Genomic DNA, 21277 nt, shown 5'->3' with positions numbered 1-21277 from the left:
AAATTTGAGTCCAATAATGAAATGTGTGAAGTGACAAATGGACCAACAAAAGACAGCAGTTTGACATGTTTATTTGACCAAGAATAATTATTAAACAAAGACTGTCATTTTTCATTTTTATCTGTCTTCATTATTTTCAGTAAACTATGTGCAAATTTTTGTTTTATAAAGTAACGAATCTGCCTCTGAGAAAAAGGGAAAAAGAAAAGGATATATTGTAATTATTAATTTTCTTAAGAAATCATTCTTTAAAAGTAGATGTGAGGTAAAATAGCAATAACGAATAATAACAGCAACAACAAACTAAACAATGTAACAAATCAGAAATCATTTACTGCTCAAGAAACATTGGTCCCTGGTAATTGACCATAAAACAACAGTTATGCCAGATCTGATCAATTGTTCCTGACAAGCTGAGTGGTACAGCAGAATCCCAAATGTGGTTCTCTTTAACCCTTCGGATCACTCTTTCCACCAGAATTCTGAGTCGTGCAATGGTTTGTGTTTTTTCACAGTCTGTCTTGCTGAATTGCCGGTCACGCTTGAAAGGTGGAATAATCAGCCTAGCGCCAACACTGGTAAGCATGTCCTCGATTATGAACCCTTTGTCTGCCATTACCTCATCTCCAGGTTCAAGCAGGTCCAAGATGCCAGACTTCCTTGTAATCTCTTTGTCAGAGATTGAGCCTGTGTACAGACGAGAGATGAAGGTCACTGCACCACATGGAGCCACTCCAAGCAGTCCTTTGAATGTTGTGGTGCTCTTGTAGTTGGAGAATATCTCTGAGTGGAGTGTCAGAGATGTGGGACTCTCACAGCGAATTTCTGTACAGTCCAGGATTACTCGTACATTTGGACTGAATAACCTGAATTTCTCAGGCATGGAAGAGCTGATTTGTTCCCTTGACATCCAAATGGGTACCGAGCCTAAAACAAAGTACAGATAATTTGCCCAGGTGATGATTGTCCTGCTTACTGTGGCCATGCTTACACTGAAGATGTCAGCAATTACTCTCTCCCTAAGGCCATTAGATACACGGCAGCAGTACATGAAGAGCTCATCAATGAGCTGGACTTTCCTTGCAGGACTTGGTGTCGGGGAAGCTTCTTGACCCATCCTCTGTGCTTTTGTCCAATAGACAAGGTTTGTGGCAGATGGACAAACAGACTCCCAGAAGATCTGAAACACTTCTTGTGAGGGAAACCTGGTGTAGTAGCGGATTGTGTGATCAGACACACAAAACCTACTAAAAGTAGTTGGTGTCTCCAGTGAAATTCTCTTTAGTCTGGTTTCCAGCTCTGCTATGTATTCCAAGGCTTCATCCAGTGCACCTACAAAATAACACACAAATGTAAAGGTTAAATAAAGAAATGAAGAGAAAAAAAACATGAAACTACTCAAGTAACTTAATTATGTAGCACTTTATACAATACTGATTTTTTTTCAAAGCACCATTACAAAAATAAACAGTGAATTCAGAGATGCAAACACTTTAAATCTGTTGTAAAGCAGCTCTAAAAAAACAACAGTATATTTGTACATTTGTGTACATAATGTGTACATTTGCAAAAACACAATAGTATATGATATTGTTACTTTTTAAATGCATTATAAGTATTTTATTGTCTTATTCTTCATTAGCATACAAATTCGCATAATATTTTTCAAGCTCATAATGATAACTGAATATTATACAATGTTTTCCAGGTGCAGGTTCTGACTCCTGAAGTACCCAAATATTTACGCAATTGTGTGAATATTTTGCATCTACACTTAAACTCAGATACTTACCGGGAGGGGTGTGTGCCGCGTAGTCATGGTCCTTGATGCTAACTTCCAAACTAGTCGGGACATCCACAGTCTTCGGGGCACGCACATCTACTCCTTGTCGAGCGCTAGATCTCTCGTATGCAGACTGCTTTTGAGGTTGTACATAAAAATGGTTCCACTGAAAAAGACTGGGAACTACACCAACCTTCAGACGACAACTTCCCTGAATGTCGTCAGCAGCGGTGAAATGTTGACTACAGACTAACGTGCTGGCTCTTCGAATTACAAATGTCGGCCCTTCATCTCTTCTGATTGCACATACCCACTTTTTTCTTTGAAGTGCATTTGATGGGAAGTCGTGAAAACTTAAATAAGGTTGTTTTTGTTTTGAATTGCTACACTGAGGCACACAACAGAACGACCTGCTACTGGACTCCGCCATAGTTTTTACCGGAAATAAAGTTACACTGCGGCGGCCATTACCGGAAACAACTAACGCGGAAGTGTGAAATTGGCCTATTGATCACAATATTCTTCTAAACAGACTCGAAAATGATGTTGGCATTAGTGGAATTGCATTGGCATGGTTCAAATCATACTTATCTGACCGTTATCAGTTTGTAGTAGTAAACGATGAGAGTACCGCAAGGCTCAGTACTAGGACCGTTGCTTTTTACTCTGTACATGCTACCCTTGGGAGATATCATTAGGAAGCATGGCATTAGTTTTCATTGTTACGCTGATGATACTCAGCTCTATATTTCTTCGCGCCCTGACGAAAATCACCAATTCGCTAAATTAACAGAATGTATAGCTGATATAAAAAACTGGATGACCAGTAATTTCCTACTACTAAATTCAGGAAAAACAGAGATTCTAATTTTTGGACCGAAAACTTCTTCACGCAATAATCTAGAATACTGTCTAACACTTGATGGCTGCTCTGTTAAAGGATTAGTTCACTTTTAAATACACTTTTCCTGATAAATTTACTCACCCCCATGTCATCCAAGATGTTCATGTCTTTCTTTCGTCAGTCGAAAAGAAATGAAGGTTCCCTTTCGTGGGAACTATCGACGCTACGTCAGTGACGTGATGGGAATCCTCTGCATTTTTGTGTTCGTGAAGCACTATTGTATCCAACCAATGAGAGAACGTGACGTCAGAGGCGGGCGACGTCGCGGACCGGAACCTATAAAGCATGCCCAGAAACAAAGAACGCTAGCTTCTGTTGTCTTCAGTAAGCGCTATTTGTATCTTGTCTGTCTTATTTACTGTTGTCTGTCTACCATCTCGCCAGAAAGTGATCTCTTCATCTGAGGACAAGAGTTTCTAACAAGTGAAATAAGACACATAAAAGACATATATATATATATATAAAGAAAATGACGGAGAAAAGCCAGCGTTTCACTAAGTGTGCACCTCCTTGCCCGCGATTCATCGTGGAGGGAGATACACACGAGATGTGTGTGAAATGCCTGGGAGTTGAGCACGCACAGGCAGCTCTTGAGGGGGCTGTCTGTGTGCACTGTGAGCGGCTCACTCTCAGGGCGCTGCGCTCACGCCGGGCGCTCTTTGAGGAGGGCGCCGCGGCGAGTGTTCCCCGCGGGTCTGGTCCCGCTGCTGCCGAGGCACAGCGAAGGCTGCACTCGTGGGGTTCACAAATGGATCTAGCAGAGGGGTGAGAGACGGGCTTTGCCTTATCGCTCCCCTTACCTGCTAGATCTAGTGTCTCTCCTTTGGTGGTGGAAGCACGCGCTGCGGTTTCTTCCCCTCAAAGGGAGGCACCGGCACTGAATATATCTTCCTCCGAGGAGGTTGATGTTGAAGGTGTCGAGGGTGGTGATGAGGGACCGTCATCCTCATCTCCAGCCCATGAGGAGCTTATGGAGGTAGTGACCCGGGCAGTAGAGAAACTAAATATAAGCTGGCCCGCGGAGGAAAGCGTTCCTAAAGTTAAAAGCAAGTTGGATGAACGCTTCCTCCCAGCTAGGTCACTACCCCAGCGTCGGGGACTGCCGTTCTTTCCCGACCTCCACACCGAGGTGTCGAGGTCGTGGAATAGACCTGTGCAGTACCGTGTCTTCAGCCCACAGACATCAATGTACAGCAATATTACTGGGCTGAAGCAACACGGTTATGGGGCGATGCCTCGGGTTGAAGAGACACTTGCGAGCTATCTCTCGCCCGAGTCTGCATCGTCCCTGAAATCTCCGACGTTGCCCACCAGACCTTTAAAGCAAACATCGAATCTGGTGGGCAAGGCTTATTCGGCAGCGGGTCAGGCTGCGGCATGTCTGCACACTATGTCAATACTGCAGGCATACCAAGCTGATCTGCTGGGGGAGATTGACGAAAGTGGGCAGGTAACCTTCGAAACCATTCAGGAGTTGAGGAAGGCCACAGATTTAGCTCTCCGTGCCACCAAGGAGACGGCCAAGTCAGTAGGCCGCTCTATGGCAGCCCTGGTGGCCACGGAGAGACATCTGTGGCTCAACCTAGCTGATATTAAGGAGAAGGATAAACACATCCTTATGGATGCGCCGCTTTCCTCCGAGGGCCTGTTCGGCGACGCAGTTAATACTGTCGTCGACAGGTTCGAGGAGGCGAAAAAGCAGAAAGCGGCGTTCCAAAGGTTCCTCCCCCGAAAATCTCATCCCCCTGAGGCTGCTGGGCGGGGGCAGCCTCAGCCGATAGCTGGCTCCTCGGGACACAGGTCCCAGCAAAAGGCTAGTGTGGCCGCCCGTGCTCCCCCACGGAAAGCTTCCCAAAAGAAATCCTGACGCTCATGGGCCAGGGTTTCTGAGGGCAGCCCCCTCCGAAGGGGTTCGACGATTAATTTCTATCGTTCCCCATCGGTGCCCTCAAGGGACTGTTCTGCCAACCCTGCCACCCAGTGTGCGACAGGGCGCAGCAGTCCCTGTTGATCCTCCAAGGAGGGTCGGCCAGCACGTGATTCGCTTATCTGCCGGTGCGCCGCGTCAGATAAACGAGCCAAGTGCTCAAAAAACACCAGAGACCAGTCTCGAGAGGCTGGTTCCCTTAGTAGAATTTTTGGAGGAATGGAAATGTCTTCCAAATATTTCGAAATGGGTGCTGCTCATGGTAGAACAGGGCTACAGAATTCAGTTCGGTTCTCGTCCGCCCAGGTTCAGTGGAGTGATTCACACAGTGGTAGCTCCAGAGCAGTCTCTGGTAATGGAACAAGAGGTTACGACGCTTTTGCAAAAAGGGGCTATAGAACGGGTTCCCTCTCCCAGCAAAATGTCGGGCTTTTACAGCCGCTACTTCATTGTTCCAAAGAAGGATGGGGGGTTGCGTCCGATCATAGATCTTCGTATACTAAATCGATCTGTAAAGAAGTTGAAGTTCAAGATGCTTACACTCAAACAGATTATTCCACAGATCAGATCCGAGGACTGGTTTGTGGCTATAGATCTGAAGGACGCATATTTTCACATTTCCATCCATCCTTCTCACAGGAAGTTCCTCAGGTTTGCTTTCGGGGGCGAAGCATACCAATACAAGGTTCTTCCCTTCGGCCTATCACTATCACCCCGCACGTTCACGAAGTGCGTGGATGCAGCCTTGGCTCCGCTGAGACTCCAGGGCATCCGCGTGCTGAACTATATCGACGATTGGTTGATTTTAGCTCAAACAGAACGTCTGGCACCTCAACATCGAGATGTTGTGTTGTCGCACATGAAGAAGCTTGGGCTGAGGCTCAACGCCAAGAAAAGTGTGCTGGTTCCGAGTCAGGTTGCCAACTATCTTGGGGTAATCTGGGATTCCATCACGATGCGGGCACAATTGACTCCCGCTCGTGTGACTTCCATTCTCGGGGCCGTGAATGGGGTGAATTTAGGCCGGTCACTCACTGTAAAACAGTTTCAGAGACTGTTGGGTCTGATGGCAGCTGCGTCCAACGTTGTTACTTTTGGCCTTCTGCACATGAGACCCTTACAGTGGTGGCTCAGGACCAAGGGGTTTTCTCCGAGGGGAAATCCTTTTCGCATGATCAAAGTCACGCGGCGGTGCCTTCGTGCTCTGGTCATGTGGAAAAAGCCTTGGTTCCTGTCCCAGGGACCCGTGTTGGGAACTTCATGTCGTCGCGTAATGCTTACGACAGATGCGTCCCTCACGGGCTGGGGAGCGATCATGAGTGGTCGCTCAGCTCAAGGTCACTGGGAGGTACACCAGCTCTCCTGGCACATAAATCGGCTGGAGATGCTGGCAGTGTTTCAGGCTCTGAAGCACTTCCTCCCCGACCTGAGGGGCCACCATGTGTTGGTTCAGACAGACCACACTACGGTGGTCTCCTACATAAATCACCAAGGGGGACTGCGATCTCGTCCACTATGCAAACTGGTCAGTCACATCCTCCTGTGGACCCAAGGGATGGAAGCTTCACTCAGAGGTAGTGGAGCTCATATGGAAAACATTCGGTCGAGCGGAAGTCGATCTCTTTGCCACAGAGGAGTCAACTCAATGCCCTCTGTGGTACTCTCTGAGGCACCCAGCTCCTCTGGGGTTGGATGCCATGATACAGACGTGGCCGAGGCGACGTCTGTATGCTTTTCCCCCAGTCTCTCTGCTCCCGGGAGTTCTGGACAAAGTCCGTCAGGAAGGGGTAGACCTGATATTGGTGGCTCCTTTCTGGCCAACAAGAATATGGTTTGAGGACCTAGTATCACTTCTTCACGGCTCTCCTCTGGAGCTTCCAGTCAGACAGGATCTCCTGTCCCAAGCGGGCGGCATGATTTTACATCCCCGTCCAGAAATGTGGAAACTGTGGGCCTGGCCTCTGAGGGGGCAAGGCTCATAGAATCTGGTCTTCCAACCGAGGTTGTGGAGACCATCCTTCAGTCCAGAGCTCCATCTACAAGGAAGCTTTATATGTATAAGTGGAAGGTTTTCGCTACATGGTGTAGTCATCATAGGGTGGACCCGGTCCACTCATCTGTCAGCTATGTGCTTCAATTCCTTCAAGAAAAGCTTTCAGAAGGCTTAACTCACTCCACATTAAAAGTGTATGTGGCTGCTATTTCAGCCTATCATGTTCCTATGGGTGGTGTCTCGGTAGGTCGAGACCCCTTAGTTGTTCGCTTCCTTCGTGGCGCACTGAGGCTGAGGCCTTCAGTACGCCCAAAATCTCTGACCTGGGACTTAGCCATTGTGTTACAAGGGTTGGCTGAGGCGCCCTTTGAACCTTTGGAAGATGTGTCAGATAAAATGCTCACATTGAAGACTGTGTTTTTACTGGCCATCTCATCCTTGAAAAGGATAGGTGACCTTCAAGCTCTTTCAGTTTCACCATCATGTTTAGAGTTTGCACCAGGCATGGTTAAGGCCTTTCTACATACAAGGCCTGGTTACATTCCTAAGGTCCCCACTAGGGTCCCAGGTCCTATCGTTTTGGAGGCTTTTTATCCCCCTCCGTTCACTAATCCGGATCAGGAAAAACTTAATCTGCTGTGTCCTGTGAGGGCATTGGACGCTTATGTTCACAGAGCTGCCCTGTGGAGAAAATCAGACCAACTATTTGTATGTTATGGGTCCCCGAGTCGAGGGGGCCCAGCGTCTAAGCAGAGGATGAGTAAATGGGTGGTTGAGGCCATCTCATTGACGTATAAAGCCCTGGGGCGTCCGTGCCCCTTGGATGTTAGGGCACACTCAACAAGAGGTATGGCTGCTTCAAGAGCTCACATGTCAGGAGTTTCCTTGGCGGATATTTGTGGTGCTGCTGGATGGTCATCCCAGCACACCTTCATCAGATTTTATAATCTTAATGTGAGTAGTACTCCGGGTGCTTTGGTGTTACAAGATAGCAGCCAGACACTCGGAGGCACGGCGTAGTGGGGACAGCGTTCCCATCACGTCACTGACGTAGCGTCGATAGTTCCCACGAAAGGGAACGTCTTGGGTTACGAGTGTAACCCTTGTTCCCTGAGTAAAGGGAACGAGACGCTACGTTACGTTGCCGTACCTCCAGCATGCCTGGAGCGCTTACTTCAGACATATCACAGAAGCTAGCGTTCTTTGTTTCTGGGCATGCTTTATAGGTTCCGGTCCGCGACGTCGCCCGCCTCTGACGTCACGTTCTCTCATTGGTTGGATACAATAGTGCTTCACGAACACAAAAATGCAGAGGATTCCCATCACGTCACTGATGTAGCGTCTCGTTCCCTTACTCAGGGAACAAGGGTTACACTCGTAACCCAAGACGTTTTTGAGGAAAACATTCCAGGATTTTTCTCCATATAGTGCATTTCAATGGCTACCAACAGATTGAATATCCCCTTGAACGTACCTTCCGCTTCCGCATTCTTCATAACGCTTATGCTGAATGTCCTACGCCTTCCCTATTCAACTTACGGAAAAAAACTAAACTGGCGCCGCGTTCGTTCCGTAAGTACGATATTAAGGGGATATTTTGTTTATAAAGCATAAACGGTTGTATTTTTTTCGAAAATGACCGATCGATTCGCTAGATTAGACCCTTATTACTCATCTGGTATCGTTTAAAGCTCTTGAAGCTGCACTGAAACTGTAATTTTGACCTTCAACCTGTTGGTAGCCATTGAAATGCACTATATGGAGAAAAATCCTGGAATGTTTTCCTCAAAAACCTTCATTTCTTTTCGACTGACGAAAGAAAGACATGAACATCTTGGATGACATGGGGGTGAGTAAATTTATCAGGAAAAGTGTATTTAAAAGTGGACTAATCCTTTAATTCTTCGTCGTCAGCTAGGAACCTGGGTGTGCTCTTTGATACCAATCTTTCATTTGAAAGCCATGTTACTAGCATCTGTAAAACTGCATTCTTCCATCTGAAAAGTATATCTAAACTACGACATATGCTCTCAATGAAAAATGCAGAACAGTTAATTCATGCGTTTATGACCTCAAGGCTAGACTACTGTAACGCTCTACTGGGTGGTTGTTCTGCTCGCTTGATAAATAAACTACAGCTCATACAAAATGCAGCAGCTAGAGTTCTTACTAGAACTAGGAAGTATGACCATATTAGCCCAGTTCTGTCATCACTGCATTGGCTTCCTGTTAAACATCGTATAGATTTTAAAATCTTGCTAATTACTTACAAAGCACTAAATGGTTTAGCTCCCCAGTACCTAAGTGAGCTCTTAATACATTATAGTCCTTCACGTTTATTGCGATCTCAGAATTCAGGCCAGCTGATAATACCTAGAATATCAAAATCAACTGCAGGCGGTAGATCCTTCTCCTATTTGGCACCTAAATTCTGGAACAATCTTCCTAGCATTGTTCGGGATGCAGACACACTCTGTCAGTTTAAATCTAGACTAAAAACACATCTATTTAACCTGGCATACACACAACACATTATCAATTTATATTTTCAAATCCGTTAAAGGATTATTAGGCTGCATAAATTAGGTCAGCCGGAACCGGGAACACTTCCTATAACACCAGATGTACTCGTTACATCAGAAAAAGAATGGCATCTACGCTAATATTAGTCTTTCTGTTTATCCCGAGGTTTACCGTAGTCAACCGGATCTGGGCCGTATCCAGCTGAGACCAAGGATCTGCGCCTTGACACGACCACAACGCAGCCCTGAAGTATCAGCAGAGATCGAATCAACTAGATCATCCTTTGTGAAGACATCATCAACACGACAGCCAGTGCCACAGTTTCTCAACAGACCATCCATACCGGCGTGATGAATACGATCCTCAAATGGACTCGACCACAACGCAGCCCTGAAGTATCAGCAGAGATCGAGTCAACTGGATCATCCATTGTGAAGGCCTCATCGACACGACAGCCAGTAGCACAGTTCCTCAACAGACCATCCATACTGGCGTGATGAATACGATCCTCAACTGGACATGACCACAACGCAGCCCTGAAGTACCAGCAGAGATCGAGTCAACTAGATCATCCATTGTGAAGGCCTCATCGACACGACAGCCAGTAGCACAGTTCCTCAACAGACCGTCCATACCGGCGTGATGAATACGATCCTCAACTGGATGGAACTGAAATAAATACTTTGATTGTTGCGATCCTATCAGATTTATGATAGCAACCTGATTGTAACAAAGCACTGTTCGCCAGAGGAGAACTGGCCCCCCGACTAAGCCTGGTTTCTCCCAAGTAGGGGTAACCCTGAATAGTCGACGATTCGAATCTTCGATAGGAGGAGCCTGATTCGACTACCAATCTCACAGTCGAATCGTCGCAGGGGTGTTAGGAGATGATATATGGGGGCGCTTAATATCTGATTTTACATAGACATACCGATTCTTTCCCAATAGGTTAATATACAGCCTATTATGTTTATACCATAAATAAAAATGTGAAAAGAAAGAAGCTTTTAATAAATATTTTTTAATGTGCGTGAATAAATCCAACCTGTGACCGACTTAAGTTTCACTTCCATGATCCGTGACCGGCAGATGAGCATCTTTACGGCAGGGATTAAATCTTCAACAATGTCTGGGATAAAGTGTACAATTGGATGCACTTTGAAATGGTAAAAGATGATCCAAAAAACGTATGATGCAAGTTGTGCCAACAGCTCATGTCCTAGAACTCAACGACAAACACTGCGGCGCACTTCTGCCGGCCAACGAGCTGACTATAGCGCGCTATTTGAAAAGACTCAAACGGACATAGGCAGATCGCGTGAAAGACTGGATTTTTGTTTCTCAGTCAGGTAGGGTAGCTACAAGTGATTTCAAACTATTTCAGCTGGATGTAATATGATTTTTGGATGCTGTTAATGTTTAGCTAAAAAGACTGCCACTCCAGTTTAGCGTTTATTGTCTATTCAGTTAAAAAGACAAGTTGACAATTCTAGCTTTACTTTCATTATTTTAATAATTTCTTTAATTTTAATTTATTTATTGATCACTCTGGGTTATCTAATTTAACTATTTTTGGCTTGTGTTTTGAATATATGTTCCCTGCACTTCAGGCATTTTGCAGTTTGACTTGATCATATTTCATTTTTTTAAGTAGGCTATTTTCATTTATTAGAACGGTATGTTCTGTTCTAATTCAATTCTGTAAATTAATGTTTGATAAAAAAAATATATAATTAATATTATTATTATTATTATTATTTTTTTTTTTTTTTTTTTTTTTTGGTGCATCAATGTTGCGCTGTAGATTAGTTAAAGCTTGCACAGGCAGTTTAGCCGATGTAATTTGATTTGCCGACATATGAAATGTATATCTATCTGCAGTGTGGCCTTTCTGCAGTCATAATATATATATATATTCGTCTATCACTTGACAGGAAGTTTGGTCGGTTTATAAAAAGATGTTTCTCTGTGCTGTGTGTGAAAGAAAATAAAAATTGTCTTAAGCCGCGGGTAGACTATAGCCAGGCCTTACTTCATCTTCCGTGTCCCGCTCCATCTCGTGCACAGTTCAGCGCGCAAACCTTTCAAAGTCCGTGCGCACTCTCTAGTGCTCTAGTGGATATTTTTCTCCATTTTAACACCTATTTGCCACTTGTTTGCCACCTGATGTCACCTGATGGAGTTTGGGTTCCTTGCCGCTGTCGCCTTTGGCTTGCTTAGTTGGGGACACTTGACATTTGATATTCAATAGTATTCTTGACATTTATTCAACAGTGCTTCTGATCTGCCTGCATTGACACTGTAATTTAAGAGCTGCTGTGCAGCCAAATTATGTACCAGCTATCAATGTAAAGCTGCTTTGACACAATCTGCATTGTAAAAAGCGCTATATAAATAAAGGTGACTTGACTTGTGTAATGTTGCTGTTTGAGCATGAAAAAGATCTGCAAAGTTACCAAGCACAAAGTCCCTCCAAAGGAAGTTAGAGTATTCTCTATATCAGTAAGAACTGTTTCTGAACTCCCTAAAATGCCTCAATTGTAGTCTCAAGTTTTTTCCATCTTAAATCTAAACCCCCTTTTTTCTGCCTTCCTAAGTCCTATGCCTGGACTCTCCACTCCTTCAGTTACACCAGGGTCCTCAATCTCTCCAGCTCCGCTATTGTCCTCACTCCTGCCAGTCTTCCTATCCCTCAGCTCCACCTCTGTCCTGTGAATCTGGCTCCACCCTGGCCCTATGGTCCAGCTGAGTCACCTTAGTCCCCCAGCTCTCCGTCTACACCTGGTTTCCAGATTTCCTGACTCTGCCACTGTCTTCCATCTCCCCAGCTCCACCATGGATTGCTCCACCTAATACCTTCAGCTCAGCCAGGACATCCCACTCTGCCCATTCTGCCATGGCACAGAGGACTGTCACTTCTTGCATGAGTTTCACAATGTGCTTACATAATGCTTCACCACGTTTACTCCAAGTGAACACAGTATGACAGTTGGCCAGAAGCAAAAAGTATAGTTTAAATGGACAGAAACCTTGTCAGCATCTGAAAGTCAGCCACTCAGAATAGGGGATAAAAACAAAGTTTAAATGTTTACTTAAAGCAATTTGATCAATGTAATAAGCAGTAAGTGTTACAATATAGATGGCTCGGAGACAGAAGATCACAGTTTAGGTGCTTTATTGACACAAGTAGAGAATACGTCGAACACAGGTGAGTATTGGATGCAATAAGTGAAGTGATAGAGGAATGGATGGTAATACTGTCCTTTTGTGGTTGCAGGGTGAAGTAGATGCTGATGGCTGAAGCTGTGAGGCGTTGGAGGCTGGAGAAACACACACACACAGGTAACACACAAGGAGACGAGGGATCGCTGGAGACAGGTAAGTAACACGGGAGTCCTTGAGGTAAGCATACAGAAAGAGTCCTAGTTGCGAACGAGACAATGTGACTGAGTGTGTGAGTGTCTTATATACTGGTGCTGATTGGTGAGTTGATGAGGTGCAGGTGTAAGTGATCAGTACTCCGGAGATGGGGTGCACTGTGATTGGTGGACGTTGCTCCTGAGGACCGCGGACCCCGACGTCGTGGTGGTCATCCTCTTCCACGAGGGGCAGGTCTGTCGGGGTGTAGAGAGTGGAAGTTCTCCAGCAGGTTAGGGTCAAGTACATCGTTGCGTGGTACCCATGAGCGTTCCTTGGGGCCATAGCCCTCCCAGTCCACTAAATATTCGAGCTGTTTCAGGACCTCCGCAACGTGGTGGCGATGTTCGGCCAGGCTCCGCGAGTATATTAAGATGTCATCGATGTAAACCAAGATGAATTTGTGGAGAAACTCCCGGAGCACCTTGTGTATGAAGTCCTGGAATACGGAGGGGGCGTTGACCAATCCATAGGGCATGACCAGGTATTCGTAGTGTCCAGTGGGCGTGACAAAGGCGGTCTTCCACTCGTCCCCCTCACGTATCCGGATGAGGTTATATGTACTCCGGAGATGGGGTGCACTGTGATTGGTGGACGTTGGAGCCTGGCGTGTCTGTGACAGTAAGCATTCTTATATATTTGTTTTGTTTGTTTTAGTGGCAGTTGTGGCCAAATGATTAGAGAGTTGGACTTGTAACCCGAAGGTTGGGGGCCTCAGTACCGGCAGGAAATGTAGGTGGTGCAACCCTCTATGGACACAATGAAGCTTGAGTCGCCATTGGCTAGTAATTTTTTTATTTGACTCACCAGAGCTTTTACTTGAAATGCATGAACAATGCAACTGAAAAAAAAAATTTAAACAAAACATACTTTATCTGTCTGAATTATTATTTTTATGGTTGCATAATCTACCATTTAATCTATCATTTCCACAGACAGCAAAACAATATCTCTACTTGTTTTCCAAATAATTCAGAAAGCAACCCCATCTCTGATTGAAAGCATTGGTGGAGTCCTGAGTTTTGGCAGAATACGTTCAGATGATGCATTAAAAGTCATAAGCTCAAAGGGGGAATGTCTGAGTTCTACCAATTTCGCAGCACCACTCTGGCAGCCGTAATGCATCTAGCATCAGCTAAACCAGCCTGCACTTTAGATATTTCCTTCAGTCCCACATTATGTGTAGAAAAGTGCCAATAGAGCGACCACATTTCCAACAGTGATTACCCTGCATTAAATCTAACTTATGAAGTCTTACTGGTGTCCAATAATATCGATTAATTATATTGTAGTGTATGAGTTTGCTTCTAATATCCCTCATCGGCCCCCCTACACATTATGACCTCCCATATACCCTCTTCAAATTCCAAATCCAAATCTTCCAAACCCTGTATTATTCTTAAATTGTTACTTTTCCCATACAATTTGTTTGCAGTCATTCTATAAAAAGATGATGTTTGTACTGAACTTGAGACTTTCAAAAAGTTTATTAAATTACTTTCTTCTCCTCCTGGCTTACATCCAACAGATTTTATACTGCTATTTAATTGGAGATTTTTCTAAAAATCCCCTTTATCCAGTAATTTGAACTTGTCTTTCAACTCCTGAAAAATGAATAAAGTGGACTGTGCCTGTATAAATCAATGATTGTTTTAGGCCTTTTTTAAACCAGTCCTTCCAATACACTGTTTTTGTTACAACAGAGACACGGAGGCAGAGGTAAAAGCAATCCAGGTAAGTTTATTTCACAAATAGCTGAGCACTGGGTGATGGGAAGCAGATATATAGTTCTTGTGAGATGAAGAGAATGTAATACTGTCCTGATTTATCTTGCAGATGCTGGCGGAGAGATGCAATGGAGGGAGATGACGGAGACACTCACACACACAGGCAGGTAGGCACACGAGGAGAACAGGAGACGAAGGAGATGGAGGAGATCGCTGGAGCAGGTAAGTATGTCGTTGGGAGTCCTTAAGGTAAGCATACATGAGTAGTAGTGCAAACGAGACCGGACAGTGAGTGTGTGTGAGTGTGGTGGTTTTATAGTGGTGGTGATTGCAGTGCTGATGAGTAACAGGTGGCGGTGATCAGTACGCTGGTGATTGAGTGCGTGGGTAAGGGAGTGAGGTGGAACCTGACGTGTCTGTGACAGTACCCCCCCTCCCACGGCCCGCTCCTGAGGGCCGCGGACCCCGACGTCGTGGTGGTCTTCCTCTGGGGCGTGGGGCAGGTCTGTCTGGGTGGTTGGCGTGGAAGGTCTGTAACAGGATAGGATCAAGGATATCATTCTTGGGAACCTATGAGCGTTCTTCGGGGCCATAGCCTTCCCAGTCGACGAGGTACTCGAGTCGACCACCACGGCGCCGGGAGTCCAGGATCTCGTGAACCACGTAAGCTGTGCCGTCCTCCAGGATGAGTGGAAGGGGGGGCTCGGCGGCTGTCACGTCAGGTTCTGTGGAGGGAACAACAGAAGGGTGGTGAGGCTTTAGCAGTGATACATGGAATGTGGGGTGAATTCTACTGAACTGTGGAGGGAGTTGGAGTCGGTAGGTGACGGGGTTGATCTGCCGGATGATGGTGAACGGGCCAATGAAGCGGGGACTCAGCTTCTTGCAGGGCAGACGCATCCTGATGTCCCTGGTGGACAGCCAGACCTTCTGCCCCGGTTGATAGACAGGAGCGTCGGAGCGCCGAAGGTCGGCTGCCATCTTGCGTCTGCGCAGGGCTCTCTGCAGTTGGTGGTGAGCTGAGTCCCAAACCCTCTCGCTCTCCCGGAACCAGTAGTCGACTGCAGGAACGTTGGAGGGTTCCCCATCCCAGGGGAACAGTGGGGGTTGGTAGTCGAGTACGCACTGGAAGGGTGTTAGTCCAGTTGTGGCTTGGCGGAGGGAGTTCTGTGCGTACTCGGCCCAACCCAGGTACTGGTTCCAGGAGTTCTGGTGGCCGTGACAGAAGGTACGCAGGAAGCGGCCTATCTCCTGGATCTTCCGTTCCGTCTGCCCGTTCGACTGAGGATGGTATCCAGATGACAGGCTGACGGTCACACCCAGGAGGGAGAAGAAGGCCTTCCAGACGTGGGAGACGAATTGGGGTCCTCTGTCGGAGACTATGTCTTCAGGAATTCCATAATAACGAAACACATGGTTAAACATCAATTCAGCAGTGGCCATGGCGGTAGGTAGACCCTCCAGGGGTATCAGACGGCAGGACTTTGAGAAGCGGTCTACCACCACCAGGATGCACGTGTGACCGTCAGACTCAGGGAGGTCGGTGACGAAGTCCACTCCCAGGTGTGACCAGGGTCTCTCAGGAACGGGCAGAGGAAGAAGCTTGCCGGTGGGAAGATGGCGTGGGCTCTTTGAGATGGCGCACTCCCTGCAGCCCCGCACGTACCTTCTGACATCGTTGGCCATGTTGGGCCACCAGAAGCGTTGTTTGAGCAACGAGAGGGTCTCATTGGCCCCGGGTGGCCAGTGCCAAGTGAAGAGTGGGTATTGTGCAGGAGTGGAGTGCGACGTGCCCGTGTGACGTATTGCAAGCCTTGGGGGCAACCCGGCGGAGTGCGTGTGGAGGCATTGGAGGAGGGAATGGTTTCTTCGGACCACTGGATCGGGTTCACGAAAATGGACTCCGGCAGGATTGTTTCAGGAACTTCAGGCTTTTCCTCAGGGGAGTAGAGACGAGACAAGGCGTCAGCTTTGGTATTCTTTGAACCAGGGCGATAAGAGATGGAGAAATTGAACCTTGAGAAGAACATGGCCCAGCGAGCTTGGCGAGGGTTGAGTCTTTTGGCAGCCTTCAGATATTCTAGGTTCTTATGATCAGTGAGAACTTGAAAAGGATGAGTAGCCCCCTCCAACCAATGCCTCCACTCCTCAAGGGCAAGCTTGACGGCCAGGAGTTCGCGGTCACCGATGTCATAATTGACCTCCGCCGGGTTGAGCTTGCGGGAGAAGAAGGCGCATGGATGGAGTCTACTTGGTGTCCCCTGCTGCTGTGAGAGGACCGCTCCCACTCCGGTGGTGGAGGCGTCCACTTCCACGACGAATGGGAGATCTGGATTAGGGTGGACGAGGAGGGGAGCGGTTGTGAAGGCTCTTTTAAGGGTCTCGAAGGCGTTGGTGGCTTGTTGGGACCAGGACAGAGACTTGGGCTGGTGACGGAGTAAGTTGGTGAGTGGACTGACGATGGTACTGTAATTCTTGATAAACCAGAGGTAGAAATTGGAGAAACCTAGGAAGCGTTGGAGTTCTTTGATTGTTGATGGAGTGGGCCAGGACTGGATAGCGGAGATCTTCCCCTCGTCCATCCGGATGCCACTGTGATCAATTATGTACCCCAGGAACTGGACAGAGGGCTGGTGGAAGGAGCACTTTTCAGCTTTGAGGAAGAGATGGAATTGCCGTAAGCGTTGGAGGACCTCCGCAACGTGGTGGCGATGTTCGGCCAAGCTCCGGGAGTAGATGAGGATGTCATCAATATATACCAGCACGAACTTGTGGAGAAACTCCCGGAGCACCTCGTGTATGAAATCCTGGAATACGGAGGGGGCGTTGACCAGGCCATACGGCATGACGAGATACTCGTAGTGTCCGGTGGGCGTGACAAAGGCGGTCTTCCACTCGTCCCCCTCACGTATCCGGATGAGGTTGTACGCGCTGCGGAGGTCCAACTTGGTGAACACAGTGGCACCGCGGAGATGTTCCAGGGCCGCTGGGACGAGGGGAAGTGGGTAGCGGAACTTGACAGTAATCTTGTTGAGGGCACGGTAATCGATGCAGGGCCTCAAGCCTCCGTCCTTCTTCGCCACAAAAAAGAAGCTTGAAGCAGCAGGGGAAGTAGACGGGCGGATGTAACCTTGTTCGAGTGCCTCTTTGATGTACTCCTCCATGGCCTTCTCCTCCGGTATTGACAGGGGGTAGATGTGTCCCCTGGGCACTAGCTCACCTGGTAACAGATCGATGGCACAGTCCCATGGCCGGTGTGGAGGAAGCTTGGAGGCGCGTTGCGGGCAGAAGACGTCACTGAAGGGGCGTAGTCTGGGGGAACATCCACAGAGCGCTTCTCTACAGGGCTTTCGATGGACGTGGCATTGATGGCGAGAGACTTGGAGAGTGGAGATTTCGGAACAGGAAGCGCTGGGAAACAATCTGGAAAGCAGTGGTCGCCCCACTTCAGGACTTCGCCCATGCGCCAAGAGATGATGGGATTGTGTTGTTCAAGCCACGGGCGCCCCAGAACCACGTCAGCGGTGGACTCCTCCAGAACCAGCAGATGTATCTTTTCCGAATGCAGGACGCCGACACAGAGTTGAAGTGGTCCCACACAATGACGGATGTTCTTACGGCTCAGGGGTTTGCCCGTGATGGAGTGGATCTGATAGCTAGTCGGAGACGGGGAGATCTTGAGCTTGAGTTGATGACAGAGGGTTCCTGAGATGAAATTTCCTGCTGACCCTGAGTCGAGGAGCGCCACTACTGGAATAGAGGTATTTGCAGCAGTAAGGATTACAATAGTAGTGAGTGGTTTCATTTTCTGAATGGAGGGGAAAATTGCACTCACCACGGGCCGAGGAGGACGAGTTGGGCATGTGGAGATAGCATGCCCCAGAGATCCACAATATAAGCACAAGTTCAGGGTCAGCCTTCTTTGTCTTTCATTAGGTGTGAGACGTGAATGATCGATTTGCATTGGTTCGGTGGCTGGTTCTGGAGGGCTGACGGGTTCGGACCGACGGAGGAGGTTGGTGGTAGATGACTGGCCCTGGTGCTCTAAGAGACACGACTGCATACGAGAACCCACGCGGATGGCGAGTTGGATGAAGCGTTCTAGTCCCATTGAGTCCTCGTATGCAGCGAGATGCAGCCGCACATTGGGTTCCAACCCCTGACGGAAAGTAGTGATGAGGGCTTGTTCATTCCATCCGCTGGTGGCGGCTAGCGTTCGGAACTGCAAGGCATAATCGTTAACAGATAGATTTCTTTGCTTCAGATTATAGAGTTTCTCACCAGTTGAAGAGTCTGCCAGAGGTTTCCCGAAGACCTCACGGAAGTGAGAGACAAACGCCGAATATGATTTGACAACAGGGCCCTTCTGTGTCCACAGGGAGTCTGCCCATTGCAGGGCCTTACCTTGCAGTTGCGAAATGATAAATGCTATTTTCGCTGTGTCGGTTGTGTAGAGGTGCGGCTGCATCTCCAGGACCAGTTCGCATTGGAGAAGGAATCCGCTGCATTCCTCTGCCGATCCAGAGTAGGGCGCCGGTTTGGCCATGGGACTGGCGGTGAATGCTGGAGAAGAAGCGGTGATGGTGGGTGCGGAAGCAGCAGCGTTGGTGGGTGACGGTGAGGATGGCTGCGGTGTGAGTGCTCGGCGCAGCGCGTCCACGAGCTCCTGAAACGGATCGTTGGTGCTCATGCTGTGAAGTTGTTAAGGTCCGGTCTTCTGTTACAACAGAGACACGGAGGCAGAGGTAAAAGCAATCCAGGTAAGTTTATTTCACAAATAGCTGAGCACTGGGTGATGGGAAGCAGATATATAGTTCTTGTGAGATGAAGAGAATGTAATACTGTCCTCATTTATCTTGCAGATGCTGGCGGAGAGATGCAATGGAGGGAGATGACGGAGACACTCACACACACAGGCAGGTAGGCACACGAGGATAACAGGAGACGAAGGAGATGGAGGAGATCGCTGGAGCAGGTAAGTATGTCGTTGGGAGTCCTTAAGGTAAGCATACATGAGTAGTAGTGCAAACGAGACCGGACAGTGAGTGTGTGTGAGTGTGGTGGTTTTATAGTGGTGGTGATTGCAGTGCTGATGAGTAACAGGTGGCGGTGATCAGTACGCTGGTGATTGAGTGCGTGGGTAAGGGAGTGAGGCGGAACCTGACGTGTCTGTGACAGTTTTCTTCTCTATCTTAATAGCTGGGTTGTTCCATAATGACGAATAGCCTTGCTTGAAGTGAGACAAATGAAATATCTTATGAGCTTTTCTCCAGACGTGCTGTGAGTGTTCCAATATAAGGTTACTCTCCCAATCCACTATCAAACGTGGTGATCGCTGAGATGAATCCTCAATAACACCAAATGGGGAAGTTAAAGTTTTCTCTATTTCCAACCCTATGCCATCTACATTCCTGCCTGGCCTGTGCTTACATATTTTGATAATTTCAAATGCAGTATTAGCGCTAAATCGCCCTTAATTCTGGTGGAAAACATAGTGTTCATACTTATTCTGGGTTTCTTCCCCTCCCATAAAAAAATATTGTTTAAATGTAGATGATGGAAACTCTAAGGGGATCATCATAAATATTAGGGGTGTAAATCGGACAGTTCATCACGATTCGATACAATATCGATTCTCATAACCAGCGATTCGATATTTTCCGATACCTCAAAAAGTTCTGTGATACGATTATGATACGATTCGATTCGATCAATATTTCGATATTTTGAGCCTATTTTACACAACCAGTTAAATTTTTATTAACTCACAACTGCAACCAAAATATATAACAAACATTTATTTCAAAATTTCACATCCTGAACCCTGATTGGGACATCCACAAATAAAAAATTCACACAGTAATCTAATGACAGCTTATGACATGACAACAGTCAAGAAAGTATTTTAGTTCTGTGCTAAAATGTGTAATGTCAAAAAACTGATAAACAAGGAATACACACACACACACACACACACACACACACACACACACACACACACACACACACACAATTAAGAGACATTACTTTTAAATGTATAGCGCAGGTTTTTAATGAAGCAACAACGTATTATAGGTAGGACAAAACAAGACAGGCTATTAATATTCTTTCATTGTGCAAATTTATTATAAAGGCTCTAATACAGAGCGGCACAAAGCACTTGCGCGCATCCCATGTGCAGAATGATGCGCTTGAAGCAACACAGAGTCACAGCGCGTGGCGCTCCTATGCGGCAGTTCTTTCAGTGACAGTTCCATCTACTGTCCCGTGTGTCTTTCACAAGTTCTGAAAGGTAATTTAAATGAGAATGCACGCGTTGGCGATAATGCATAGACTGATATTGTGTGAAAATATGGAGAGTGTTAAAACAAAGGTGCCTCTATAATTAGCCCACAGGTATCGATTTTTTATGCATTGCATCGGTGCATCGGATCATTAGACATTAGATCGATGTACCGATCTATATCGATGTATTGTTACACCCCTAATAAATATATACTTAATCTTGGATGATACCATCATTTTAATCGTGTTAACCTTCCCCCACAAAAATAGATTTAACATTTTCCATTTCACAAAATTTGTCTTAATACTCTGAAGTACAGTGGTTATATTTATCTGAACAATATCATACAAGTTCCTTGAAAGCCTAATACCTATGTAGTGATTTTTACTCCATTCACCAGTGACGTAGTGATTTTTTATCACGTGTCACTTAAGGTGTGGTTATAAGTGTATCAGATGATCCCTTCCTCCTTTTGTAACACGGGGCACCAGTCAAGAATACTATCTTAACAATTTAAGAACACTCCAAAAGAGCTGTTCAATAATTCAGAATTAATATAAAATGGAGGAAGTCGGTCAACTGATTTATCTGAAGGATTTGTGAGAGTCCGGAGTGGCGATCCAGTAGTCGTGCCGCGCTGGGCTGGAGGATGCTGAACTTCGGTTGCGCCAAGAGGGTCCTTTAGGATGGACTGGGTCAGATGAATATTCACAGGTT

At 46.7% G+C, this 21277-nt stretch overlaps 1 protein-coding gene across 1 annotated transcript; it reads right to left on the bottom strand.

The window, feature by feature from the left end:
- Positions 1–158: 158 nt before the first annotated feature.
- LOC125253136 lies at positions 159–2400 on the bottom strand. Its single transcript, XM_048166938.1, has 2 exons — positions 1793–2400; positions 159–1332 (listed from the first exon to the last, which is right to left on the bottom strand). The coding sequence occupies exons 1-2, from the start codon at positions 2211–2213 to the stop codon at positions 332–334; spliced, it is 1422 nt and encodes a 473-aa protein (XP_048022895.1). The 5' UTR covers positions 2214–2400; the 3' UTR covers positions 159–331.
- Positions 2401–21277: the final 18877 nt, after the last annotated feature.

The sequence above is a fragment of the Megalobrama amblycephala genome, linkage group LG2, assembly GCF_018812025.1.
Source record: "Megalobrama amblycephala isolate DHTTF-2021 linkage group LG2, ASM1881202v1, whole genome shotgun sequence".
NCBI classification, from domain to species: domain Eukaryota; kingdom Metazoa; phylum Chordata; class Actinopteri; order Cypriniformes; family Xenocyprididae; genus Megalobrama; species Megalobrama amblycephala.
Note: the sequence above shows the minus strand (reverse complement) of the source record. Positions and strands in the feature narration are given on the sequence as shown.